General features: G+C 56.1%; 1 protein-coding gene across 7 annotated transcripts in view; it reads right to left on the bottom strand.

The window, feature by feature from the left end:
* The window catches only part of KCNH2 (potassium voltage-gated channel subfamily H member 2), a 60,855-nt gene that overhangs the window by 17,162 nt on the left and 30,466 nt on the right, over positions 1 to 13,227 (bottom strand). For all 7 annotated transcript variants that reach the window (XM_073238220.1, XM_017651670.3, XM_017651668.3 and 4 more), the window contains one exon: positions 11,088 to 11,318. In XM_073238220.1, coding sequence (XP_073094321.1) covers positions 11,088 to 11,217 — 130 coding nt within the window. In that variant the 5' untranslated portion in view covers positions 11,218 to 11,318. Of the gene's footprint in view, positions 1 to 11,087; positions 11,319 to 13,227 lie in introns of those variants that run through there.

Raw genomic sequence — 13,227 nt, 5'->3', positions numbered from 1 at the left:
TAGAGTACTCATCAGAAACCCAGGAGCTCATGCCCACCCTGCAGGGAGGTAGGGGTGAATGACATATGTGAAGCAAGAGCCAGGCCCAAGGGACGTCTCGATAAATGGGAAGAGGAGAGAAAGAAGCAGGCAGAAGGGACTTAGGAATGAGAGGCCCCTGAGCCAGCCTGGCTGATGTGGCCAATGCCAAAGGACACCCCACTCACACCCAGTCTAATCCCCAGCTCCAGCTGAAGACACCTGGCTCTGGATGAGGAGGCTGGGTGCCCCAACTCTGCCTGCCTCCTGGGGCTCAGGGCACGCTGCACCCCATGGGGATGGAATTGAGGAGAGGGAAGGCAGTCACTGATTAATGGCCATATATAGACAGGGGCCTCTGTGCCTTGGACCCTACTGTCCTAAAGAGGTCACGCAGCTCACGGAGGAGGGGAGAAAAGGAGGGGCAGTGCGAGGGGCTCTGGGGGAGAAGCAGGCCTGGACACATTCCAGGTGGGCATGTACAGTTCCTCATGACCCTAAGTAAGGACACCATCATTCATGAGAACACAGGCTGGCTTGCTTTCACCTGGTGCCACCCGATGCCCAGCAGTACACCTGGAAGCACTGTCCCTGCCCAGCATCGATTCATCAGCAGCCACGGGCCCAACCCACAGTACTTACAGCTGCAAACCTGATTTCCCACCTCTGGGCACCTGAGCCTTGGCAGAGCCCAGGCAGGAGCCGCACTCAGCATTAGTGGGGGTGTAACTACCTATCAATCTGGACAGGTGGCAAAGGGGAGGCCTGCTAGTGCCCCTGAGTGTCCTGGGCCAGGCCCCCAGGTCAGAGTCTCTGGTTTCGTCTGCAAACTAGGTGTCATCTCAGCTCCTTCTTCATCCCCCTCCAATCTGACATGAGTACATCTGTGCAAAGCATTTGGGACATCATGAACAAGACAGGCCAGGCACCTGCCCTCACTGAGCCAAGGAGTCAACAGGACCCCCACTGGGAGCCCAGGATGAGATGGAGGGAGAGAGAATAACTCAGGCATCGGGAGGAGCCCCAAGGTGCTAAGCTGACCTGCCCCAACCATCAGGAGTCCTGGGCAATTCTGTGTGGCTGTGGGCAGGTCATCCACCTCTCTGAGCTTCAGATTCCCTGCAGGACCTGCAGGGACAAGTGACTCCTGCTCTGGGTGCCATATGAGATGAAAGATGGCCTGTGGAAGCATCCAGAGCTGGAACAAGGGAGGGTGCTGGGTCCCTGCAGGGAAGGTGACCTCGGGTAGGCAGCTGTCTTCACCCTGGTCGCCTTCCTGCCCTCTCCCTGCAGGAGGAGCGGGGCGCAAAGTCACCCTGAGGGCAGGAGGCTGCTCCAGTCGTCCCTGTCCGCCCCCGGGCAGAGAGGCTGTCTCCGCTGCAGCCCAGGGCTGTGCAGTGTCAGGTTATATTTAGCCTGGTGGCGGCGACAGGAAGATGCAGCAGGAACCGCTCCTGGCTGGGGGCCACCGTGTCGCTAACACTGCTCTCATGAGCAGCCAGGGGCCTAGGGAAGGCCAGAGACATTGCAGGCCCAGGGGACAGAGTGGGAGAGCCTGAGAGGCCAGCCAGTAAATGAGGGTGCATAAGTGTGTGCGTGTGTGAGGGGTGTGAGAGAGAGAGAGACAGAGATGGGGAGAGGCCAACCCTCCCCTCCTGAGCCCAAGAGCCGAGCATCGCAGATGTCCCCGGGACACCCACTGCAGGGCAGGAGGTGGGGAGCCATGACCCAGCCCCGCTCACATAGGAGCATCTCCAGACAACCCTCCACCACGCCCTCCAGCCTGACACTGTCCCAAGGACCCGTGGGACCAGAAGTCCTCGGGGGCCTCCAGACCCCCGCCCAAGCCCACTGCCCGGGGCCTACCTGGGCCAGCCTTCTCGCGAGCACCGCGGCTTCAAGATGAACTGGGAGCCACAGCCCTGTCCTGCCCCGGAAGTCCCAGGAAGGCAAAAGAAGGCTGAGCTCGTGTGCCGAAGGCTGCTCCCAGCTCTGTTCTCATCCTCGCCTCCCCAAGCCCCCAGGCTTTATTACCCCCTCCTACTTCTTGGCATCTGTCCCCTCACAGTCCTTTAGATTCCCCTGTTCCTGACCATGTCGGACCCTCCGACCCGCCCTCCCAGCTGGGCTCCCAAGCCTGGATGAACAGACACGACGGTTCCCGAGCAGGCTGGCCTCGGTGCACCCCAGCTTTGCCCTCCTGCTCACCCGGGCCCCCACCACTCTTCCAACTCCTTCCAACCCTCTAGGCCCCGTGGGGCCCCCTTCTGCAAAGATTTTCTCAACTGCCCCATCCGGCCCACGTGGATCTTTCTAACTGAGAACTCTTCTAAAACTACATCCCTAATTTAGGAGATGATTGTACACTGGCTTCTGGAGGGAGCTTCCCCCTCTCCACAGAGTCGCGGGCCTAAGGCCGGGGCTGGGCTGCTCACGGGAGGTGGTGGATAAGCAGGTGTCCAAGGGCTGGTCACGGGCTCAGGGTGGCGACCTGCACCGCAGTGGGTGCGAGCAGAGTCCCTTCCTCCCTCTCCAGCCACCCTCCCAGGCCCAGGGCACTGATCATTCTTTCACAACAGAATGTGCCCATTTAAAACCATCTTGAGTCAAGACAACAGTCAGAAACACCATGAGAATTAAGGTGTCTTTCACTGAAATGTTATTTAATCTGGTCAACAACCCAGAACGTGGAGGCTGACTGCCCAGGAACCCAGGAAAGGGGCCTGGAGCAGGAGCCTCTCAGACATGGTATTCCTGAGCCTCAGACCCCTGCCAGCCCTCTTCACCGCAACCCACACGCAGCCTGGCAAGGACACGGGCCACCAGGGGGCAACCCAGGTCCCCGCCCTCCTCCAGGGCTTTGCAAGCTTCTAGAACTGCGCTCCCAGCCTGGCTCCCGGTGTACCCCAGAGAGCAAGGAGATGCCTCGAGAACACCCCTTCCGTTTCAGCCCTCTCATCAGTCACCCGGTCAGCCACAGCTTCTCGACCACTAAACCAAGAGTCATAATCCCTCCTAGACTTGCTTGCCTCGCAGGATACCAGGATGCTTCAACAGCCAGAGAAGTGCTCATGAAGGCCTCCTGAAGTCAGATGCAACATTTGAGCATTGAAACATATGACAATGACCCAAACGCAAGAGAGAAAACCGGCGTTACTTGCAGATGTAGGATCACCTGCCTCAAGGACCAATAGGATCAACAGATAATAATTAGGGTAGACAGAGAAGACAAGTAGTGATTCTATAGCATCTTACTACACTGATGGACAGTGACTGTAGTGGGGTATGTGGGGGGGACCTGATAATGGGGGGAGTCTAGTAACCACAATGTTGCTCATGTAATTGTATATTAATGATACCTAAATAAATAAATAAGTAAATAAATAAGTAAATAGAAATAATAATAATTAGGCTAGGAAGAGAGTTCAGCAAAGTTGCCAGGGACAAGATCAGCCCACAAAATAGAGAGCATATCTCTCCACCAACATGAAACTACTAGAATAGGAAGTCAAAAATAAGATCTCTTTCATAGCAGCAACGAAACTATAAAGTATCTAGGATTGGCCAAGAATGCACAAGGCTTCCATGGGAAAAAAAACAACTTTAAATGAAGAGAGGATACAAAAATTATCTGATATATGGAGAGACATTCCAGGCTCTTGGATGGGACAAGGATTATAAAGACGTCAATTATCCCTAAATTAATCTGTAAAACTAATCTAATTCCAATCAAGATTCTAGCAGGATTTTGTTTCCAGGAACTCAATGAACTTTCTCTAAAGTTTATAAAAAAGAAAACAGGTCCACAAACAGCTATGTCAACTTTTAAAAAGAAGAAGAAAGAGGGAAAATTTGCCTTTCCAAATACCAAGACATACTAAATACCACAGTTTTTAAAAAGGTGGTTTTGATGCAAGAAGAGACAAACATTTGGACCAGAACAGAGCTCAGAGACAGGCCCATGGGCATATAGGAAATTAACCTGTGATCAAGACGGCCCCACAAATCAGGGGAAAGAAACAGGCTGTTTACTAGATGCGTTGGGAAAACTGGATCCCTACGTGGAAAAAAATACAACTTGATCCATACTTGACACCGCAGACAGGGGCAGAGTCAAGATGGATTAAAGACCCAACTGGGAAAGGTAAAAGAATTTAGTTAACAGAAGAAAGTAGAGAGCTTGCAACCTCAGGATGGTGAAGAATTTCTCAACAAAACTTCAAAAGCACAAAGCTAAAAATCCATGAACTTGCCTGTACCAAAATGAAATATCCTTGTTGGACAAATTAAACAGATGACTGCATGGGAGAAGATATTTGCAATATCTTGACTCAACAGGAATTAATATCCACAATATATATATTGACTATTTAACTGTATGTGTTTGTATTTCTAGAATACACATGCAATTCCTGAAAATCTGTAAGAACAAAAGACCATCTTCAAAAGAAAACTGAGCAAAGGCTATGAGCAGGCAATTCACAGAAAAGTAAACCCAAAGGCTATCAAGCCCAAGAGATGCCTGGACTCACACAAAATCAAAGAAATGCGAATTAAAGCAGCAATGTATCATTTTCACCTATTAGACTGACAAAATTAGAAAGATGAATAATGCTACGTGTGGTAGAGGTATGGGGGACTAGGAATCTGGTACCATGTGTAAGAGGGTGATGATGGGCGTGGCCATACTGTACTTAATTTAAGTGTCCACACATCCCGTGAGCCAACAATCTGATTCCAGGGGATGCATCCCAGAGACATCCCCACACAAGCCCAAAAGGGGCCATGAATGAGGATGTTCACTGAAGCATTATTTATGGAGACGGTCCGGAGATTGCTCCCAAGGAGAGCAGGCAGGCAGAATGAGGCGGGTGCAGGCCACAGAATATGAAGCTGCAGACTAGATGTCAAGGAACAGCCTAGAAGGGCTTCGCTCCATGCCGTGTAAGAGAAGTGAACACCAGAATACAGAATGTAGTAGCACACACCATTTACATAAATCACACTTAGATGCATCCAGGTGAAATACACATTTTCCAAGAACATGTACAAGCAACACATTCACATTCACGCTGCACACATTTGAATGGTTGCCTAACAGGAGGTCAAGGGGACTGGGGAGTGAGGAGAAAAGAGAAAGGAAAAAATCCAGTGAAAGGGAAGAAAATAACAGTAACACTGATACCATGGTTTCAGGGACTTGGGGCAGGAGCTGGGGCCTGCAGAGGCCTGTGGGGGGCGGGGGGGAAGCAGGCAGGGGTCGTGAGCAGGTGGCAGGGTGAGGAGGGCAGAGCCCTCAGAACTGGGTGCTGAGGCCCCAGGTCGGCCAGGACCTGAGGCTACCGGGTGGTGCCCTGCCTGATAGCAAGCAGAATAAACTCCGTCCCCCAGCACTACTCTGCTACAGCCCCCATCTTATTTGCAGGACTTTGCAGCGGCACCTGGGAGGCAAAATGTGAAGGACCCCCCACCCCAAGCAAATGAGGAATTTCAGCTCTGGGAACCCAGCCTAAAACCCAGGTTTCCTGGGGCCCTGAGCCCCATCATGTCCCAGAGGCCCTCTGGGGCAAGACATGCTGTGCGGTGGTGGTCCAAGCAGGGCAGGCTCCAGAGTGGGGAAAGGAACGCCAGGTGGAGGTGCCTGCCAGCTGAGAAACACGACCCATCCCCTTAGCCTTTGTCAGCAGGAGTCTCTCTCCCCGTAAAGTACTGGGGAGGAGGCCTCTCCCAGAGGGCCGCGACGACCACCTGCCGTAGGTGCACATCCCAGCAGTTAGTGTGCCTGTGAGCTACCGCCTCCAGAGCTGGGCTCCCCTCCCTGGGTCTCCTCAGCCCATCTGGGAGAGGGAGGCTGATCCCCACATGCCTTCCATGCACCCCACAGCGTCCCACACACACAGCAGGACTGGAGGACTCCCGGCTCTCTCAGTGGCCACCTCAGGCCACCTCTCCCTGGCCCACCTTCCTCTAAGACCCCTCCCAGCCTTGGCAATCTACTGTTCGAAGGCTTCTTATGGAGGCCCAGAGATGCGAAGCGACTTGCTCAGGGTCACACATCAATTTCTGTAGCTGAGCCAGAAACCTCTCCCAAGTCACTGATTCCCAGGATGGGGCTTCTGCAACACAGCACAAGCACACTGTCCACCTCATTCATTCATTCATTCATTCAGCAAGCATGTACTGAACCCCCACTTTGAGCTAGACACAGATACAATGGAGAACAAAATTTACGGGCTGCTCTCTGTCCTCATGTACCTTACAATCCAGTGAGGAAAATCAGAGGAGGCAACCTCATCCCGAACTGAGAAGGGGGAGCTGGGAGCCAAGGGAAGACATAGCCTGGCCCTCAAGGTGCCGTTTTTAGTCCAGTAGACATGTGACCAAAACGGAGGAGTCCATCTGAGGCCAACCCTGGTTCTCAGCATGGAGATCTTTACAGGCCCCTGGACTAAGGAGAGAACTAAAGGGGGTCAGTGGCTCATCCATAGCCTTTCCCATACTTATCACCTGTCCCAGGTGTTCCTCGGTGGCCCCCTTTCCAGTCCTGACCCCACACCCTCCTCCCCATGTCAGGAGGAAAGTTTCTATTAAACGCCCTCACACTAAGGAGCTGGAAATTTCCATTTCCTCCCTGCACACAGGTATGGGCAATGACAGAGAATGTGGTTTTCAAGTAAAAGCCCCATTCTCCACCCAAGTCAGAGGTTCTCTCATGGAGGCATTTCAGGCACCCTCGTGGGATGTGTTTAAGCGTGAAAGGGCTTCCTTGGACCCTCTCAAGTCACACCACCCTGGAAGCCCCCTCAGGGCAGAAAAGAGGCAGAGTCTCACCCTGTCTCACACCCCCACGCTGGCCCTCCTGCTGCCCACGGCCCCTCCCCAAAGCCCAAGGCCACTGTCAAGCTCTGCTCCCATCCCAGACGCCTTTGCCCAAATATTTACATAGCTCCTCTCTGGGGGCTACAGCAGACACAACATGGAGGAGCCACCCTCCCAACGCTCTCCAGACCCCAGAGAGGGCTAGGAGCGGCTGACAGCCCTCAGTCCTGGCAGGCCTGCCTTGCACCCAAGGTGGGGCTGGGATAGGAAGTCCCTAACAGGCCAGGACACCGAATGCCCCTTCCCTGGAGCCGCTGGAGCTGAGGAGGGCAAGTGCCAGGTGGGGAGAGCGCCTGGGCTCTGAGGCGGCACTGCTCCGGCCCCCAAGCCCACCAGCCGATCCAGGTGAGGGAGCTCCCCGGGGGCTTCCACTCCCCAACCGCCTCCTGAAGCGCTACCTGTGACTAACCTCCTTCCTCCAGTCATCACTCTCATCTGCTCCCACCTCAAGGGCACAGACACAACTGGGCAGCGGCCTCCGTCTGATTTGCCTGCTCAGCCTCAACATCCTAGGGGCCCTGGGGCCTGGAGAAGATGGAGGGGAGCAGGTGTCCAAGCCTGGGGAGGAGTTGGCCATATGGAGAGGTGGAGGGGCATGGGACTGTCATAGTGAGGGGTTTGATTTGGGGGACAGGGAGAAGATGGGGAAATGGACTGGGTGTGGGGGGGGGTGGCACAGGAGGCCCAGAGGAATGTCACTGATACCAGAAGTGCCTGCACAGCACCTGGGAAGTGGGGGTCTGAGTCTGGGGACCAGAGACCAGTGGGTATGGGGCTGCCTCTGGGGCTCTGGTTCCCCACTCCAGTCCTGGGGGGCACTGGGAGCAGGCTGGCCCACTGTCTCTACCCCTCCCCCAGCCCACACTCAGCTGTTGCAGTGGGGGCCCTCTGACCCTGTTACCATGGCAGCCAGCCTGCAGCTGGAGTGGCGAAGCCGACAGACTCTTCTCTAGAGACACCCCCATTCCCACCCACACACAGGCTCCGGGGACACCGGGACATGGAGACCAGGCCAGGACAGGCAGAGGTATGTGGAGCCAGAGAGAGATTTCGAGATAGAGCCCAGAGGGCAGAGGGAGAGAGGCAAGGAGGACAGCTCAGGGGTACTGAAGGGGGGAGGAAGAGAGGCAGATGCAGGCGGGAGACAAAGACCACAGGGACAGCGAGCAGACGTGCAGACAGGGAGAGGGGCAGAGACCAGGGCACAGGAAGGCAGGCTGCATGCACTGGGGGGTGGGGGGGTGCTGAGGCAGAGATGGAGAGCAGAAGGAACACAAGGACAGGAAGCAGGGCACCTCCACAACGCCTGGCAGAGGAGGGGAGCAAGTGAGGGGGAGCCCCGCTCAAAGGGACCCACAGCCCACCTGGAAGGCGGTATGGAAGTGCCAGCAGACCTGTGCCAAGGTGTGGCCCCCAGACCCCAGGGAGGCTCCACCTGCCAGCCCTTGCTGCTGGGTTCTGCTCCTTACTCCACCTTAACTCTGGGCCTCACGTTAGGGGGCCTGGACACAGGGCGCATGACCCACTGGCAACTCATGTCTCTGCCTCCAGCCCACACCCCCCAGTCTGGCCTCCCCGCCTCCCAGCAGAACCAGCAACTAAATAATGGGGCTGTCTGGCTCCAGGCCCTGATACTGCACAGAGCTAGGCTAGAGGCCCCGACACAGCACAGCTGTCCACAGTGGCGCCTGCCAGCAAAAGGCCCCACCTCCTTCCCAGCCACCCACTTCCCTGGGGCTGAAGCCTAGGGACCTACTTCCCGGTGGCTGGTCCAGGTAGAGACCCTGAGAAAGGCCTAGACAGAAACAAGCAGTGGCACTGGCATTCGTCACCTGTGCCTCCCTACTCTGCCCATGCAGAAAGACTCAAGCACACAGTCACACACAGCCCACATCAGGCCATGGGAAGTCGCCCAAGGGACTGAGAGTTTTAGGGCAAAGGGCGGGGAGGCAGAGAAAATCTGTCTGCATCCTAGGCCTCAAGTGCCAGGACAAGTGGAGACCCATGTGACCTGAGGCCCAAGGCCAGCCTGGAGGCCAACAGGAGATACATGATCCCCATGGAAACCAGGTGAAAGCAGAGAAGGGGGCAGGCAGAAATGGCTGGCATAGGATTTTTCTGGGTTGCAGCCCCATGTGGAGTAATAACCTGGAGGTAGGAAAAAAACTTAAACTTGGGCAGGGAGTTTGGGTTGTAGTTCTACTCCCTCCACTGATGCTGGTAACTAGACCTCTGCTTCTCCGTTTCTCCATCTGTAACTGGAGGGGGCTGGACTAAATGATCCTCAAGGTCACCCAGATTCTGTAACACCTCTGCAGAAGGGCTCCCCTGACCATCCACTCCCAAAGACACTAGCACGTGCTCTGAGGAAGACAGAGGCACTCAGGCCCCTGCTGCTGATGGGCCAAGTGGGCACATTATCTTAGAAGTAGAAACAGGCACAAAGCGGTAACCAACTGGTCCCATATGACATAACTTCTTCTGTTAGACCTGAACCCAGCACTTACATATTCACTTTCTCTTCATGACAACGATGGTTTGCAAACCTCCAAAATAAAATTGTACATAAAGTAATGTGCAGTAATAGATACACCTGTAACTATTTGGTGCTGTTTTTAATACAGGACAACAGAGTCCAGTGAGTAGGGCTCTAATCAGACAGATATGGTTCCCTCTGGTTCCATTCCCAGCTCTGCCACTTTCCAGCTGTGTGACTCTGGGAGAGTTTCTTAATTTCCCTAAACTTCAGTTTTCTCATCCATAAAATGGAAATAAAAATAGTATCTACCTCCCAGGGTTGTTGTGATGATTCCATGAGATAGTAAGTGAAACATTTAGCCTGCTGTCCAGCCCGGAGAAGCCACCCAACAATGTTAGCTAGTACTGGAAAGCCAGGCAGATATAAAAACAGATCTGCTCTGATTAAGGTTCTAGGAAGACATCAGTGGAACATCCAATAGTAGGTCCTACCTTCAGATCTTGCATGCAATCTTCCAACCCCTCCTGTCTCCCAACCAGCAGGGCCCCAGTGACAATGCCCCCTCTAATGCCATCCAGCGATGTCACAGACTGTGCATGCCTGCAAAAGCCGACCCATCGGAGGAAGCAAGCGGAACACCACAGCTTCAGCCAACCCTGAGCACACAGAGGAGGTTCTTGGGATAGGGACCCGGCACACCGGGACTGATCCCTCACTGTCTACCCCCAAGAGGGAGGCAGAGAGTGCTGACTACAGCAGATAAGCTCCCTGGGGGCAGTAACTTCATCTGTCTTCACTGCTCCATCTCCAAGCCTCTAGAGCTGTGCCTGGCTCACAGGGATTCATAAGTGCCTGTAGGATACACACTAAGTGACAGGGTTTGGGCACCCGTGGGCAGTCCAGTGGGACCTTCTAGAGCCACACCCCCAGACCTTTGATACCTGCAGGCCCCCTGAAGCCCCACTGCCTTGCCCTGAGCAGAGCCCACCCCAGCAGGGCAGGCATAGTGTAAGAGCAGCTCCACTCAGGGCTGTGTTTATCCACTCTCCGGAAGCCCAAAGCAGCTGGACAAGGAGGCGGAGGCTGAGCAGAGACACCTGGCATAGGCGGGGGACTGGGGCTCAAATGATGAGACAAAGGGAACTGAGGTGGGGGGGCAGGGACACACACCTCCGCCCAGGGGCAGGTTAAGTGCACAAGAGAGACGGGGAAGGAGACGGATAGCAGAGAGGAAGCCAGAGTTCAGCGGCCCTCACCTGCTTTGCCCTCACTGACAACACCCCAAACCAGTCACCTGGCGGGGACCGCTGTAGGGCAGCTGTGGCGGGAGATCAGTGTCCAGCCACCAGCCTGACCTGCTGTTACCTCCGTCCACGCACACACCTATCTGCCCTGCCTCTCAAACTCCTGCCCGCCTAGCTCAGCGTGCCCACAACTGCCCAGGGAGGAAGGAACCAGAGGCGTCAGACCCACAGCCAAGCAGCCCGCCTAAGTTTGTGAAGAGACCCAGACAGCCCCACAGCCCCAAAGCTCAGCCGGCGCCTCCCCTTAGAGCCAAAGCAAGGCTGGGGGGTCACGCCCCCAAGGAAACCGCCCGGTCTCAGGCTGCTCTCCCACCGCCCCTACACCTCCGCCCCCGTCCCCGCCCCTCCCTACCCTCACCCTCGAGGCCCCGCCCCCTCACCGCGGCCCCGCCCCGGCCGGCGCCTACCATCCTTCCGGTAGAAGGCGATCTCCACTTTGCGTTCCTCGGCGCCCAGCAAGGCCTGCGCGATCTGCGCGGCGGCGCGGCGCTGCGTGCGTGGCCCGTGCAGGAAGTCGCAGGTGCAGGGCCGCTGCATCACCTCGGCTCGCGAGTAGCCGCACAGCTCGCAGAAGCCGTCGTTGCAGTAGATGACCGCGCAGTTCTCCACCCGAGCGTTGGCGATGATGAACTTGCGGCCTGGGGGGCGGGATGAGCGGGCACGTGAGCAGAGACCCCTGCCTCCGGGGCTCCCAGCCCTTCCCCTCATTCTCCTGTCACACAGTTACCCGCGCGGGGACTCCCCGCACCAGAGAGCACAGCAGAGACTGGGGGTCCCCAGCAAGAGACGAACGCAGCTGTGCCCCAACACAGGTGCCATGGCCGGCCCGCAGACGCGCCCCCTCCCCCGCCCGGCCCGTGGGCTGACTGTATGGCTTCCCCAGGGCAGGCTGCCAGCCGCCCGCCGCCCCCTCCGCGCCGGGGGCCGAGGCCAGTCGGGGCGGGTGTCAGCAACGCGTGTCAGCAGCCGCGGCGGAGGGATAAACACGGGACTTGGAGAGGGAGCCTGGGAAGGGCCAGAGATGGCGGCCAGCCTTCCCTTTGCACCGGCTTCTCCGGACTTCTCTTCCTGACCCCAGCTCTCTAGCCTTGGGGACGCTCTCTGGGCACTCCTTACCCCCCTGGGATCTCTAGGAAATCACTACTCCAAGTATATGCGGACCCTGCCAGATCAGTACGTCTCAGGACCCCCACGCCCCTCCTCGGGCAGTTACAGGCTGGGGAGTGGGCGCGCTAAAGAGGACGAGGGAAGTACCACATTTCTCTCGTTTAATACCCCATAAGGTAGGCATCATTATCCTCGTTTTATAGATGAAGAATCTGAGGCTCAAAAGAAGTTCAGAGTCAGTCCACATCTTGCAGCTTGTAAATGACAGCCAGCTTTGGTAATTGTAAATGACAACAACTAGGTCTGCCCGGTGAAGAAGTAAGCTGAGGTCACAGGCAGAAACCCAAAATCATAGAGAGCAAGGAAAGGAACCTGTGACCCCAAACCCTAGAAATACCTGGAGCCCAGGGAACGGCGTAAGACAGTGGTCTACTTGTAGGAGGACAGACCCAGGAAAGGGGACCTGCCCCAGGCTTATGAGGCCGTCCTCAGTTTGGCCCCATTAAGGAGAGGTGCTCCAGTGGACCCACTTCAGCTAGACTTGGCTCACCAGCTCCACACCTGCCTCAAGAGCCAGGCTGGCGGGCAGCAGCCCCAGCTTGTGCCAGGGAAGATGCTCCCGGATAAGAGCTTTCTATAAACACAGAAGTTCCGGCCACTTTGGCCCTTAATGCTGGGGCTCTCTGTACAGTTGGAGCCCTCCCACTGCAGCTTCGGGCAAGCGCGGGGCAAGGCCGAGGTTGCTGCAGCAAAAGCTCCCTGAGGCAGGCTCAGGCCATCAGGCCATCAGGACCTGGCCTCTCCCTGTCTTGCTCTGCCCTCCCTTACTCTGACCTCCCAGAAGTTACTTTTGAAGTTGGGTCATCTTTAGGTCAGTTCCCCAGGCCTCCCCAAACTCCCAGGCAGCTATCAACCCCAGAAGTCAGGGGTCCCTGTCACATCTGTCCCTGGGCCCAAGACAGTCCAGAGTATCAGCCACACATGCCAGCTTCAGAGCAGGAAAACCACCTGACCCCCACTCCCAGGCCTGGAGAGAAGAGTAAATTTCTTCGAAGGCAGGCCCCACCCCCACCCCCTTCTCCGAGCTCCTGAATTACAGTGAAAGAAGGGAACTAAAAGGCCCCTTTGGCCACCCCCTCCTTCCCAGATGTATAAACCAGTAAACCCGAGACTCCGAGAAGAGTCACTCAAGGTCACATGGCAGTCAGTGGCAGCGGTAGGGCCAGAAGCCAGGCCCCCAGATGCCAGCCCAGGTTCTTCCTGTGCCTACGCAGCCTCAGGAGCTTGTGGGAAGGAAAGACCCCTCCACCGTGGCAGTCCCCTCCCCTTCAGGATCATTTTGTTCCTCTGCCTCAGACAATGCTGCACATCGACCTGACCCCTCCCTCCCCTGACCACAGTTACAAGAACACGTTGTCCTGTGCTCACAGGGTCATGGGC

Source organism: Manis javanica, chromosome 6, assembly GCF_040802235.1.
Source record: "Manis javanica isolate MJ-LG chromosome 6, MJ_LKY, whole genome shotgun sequence".
Classification (NCBI taxonomy): Eukaryota; Metazoa; Chordata; class Mammalia; order Pholidota; family Manidae; genus Manis; species Manis javanica.
The sequence above is the reverse complement of the archived record's forward strand: the minus strand, read 5'-3'. Positions and strand labels throughout refer to the sequence as shown.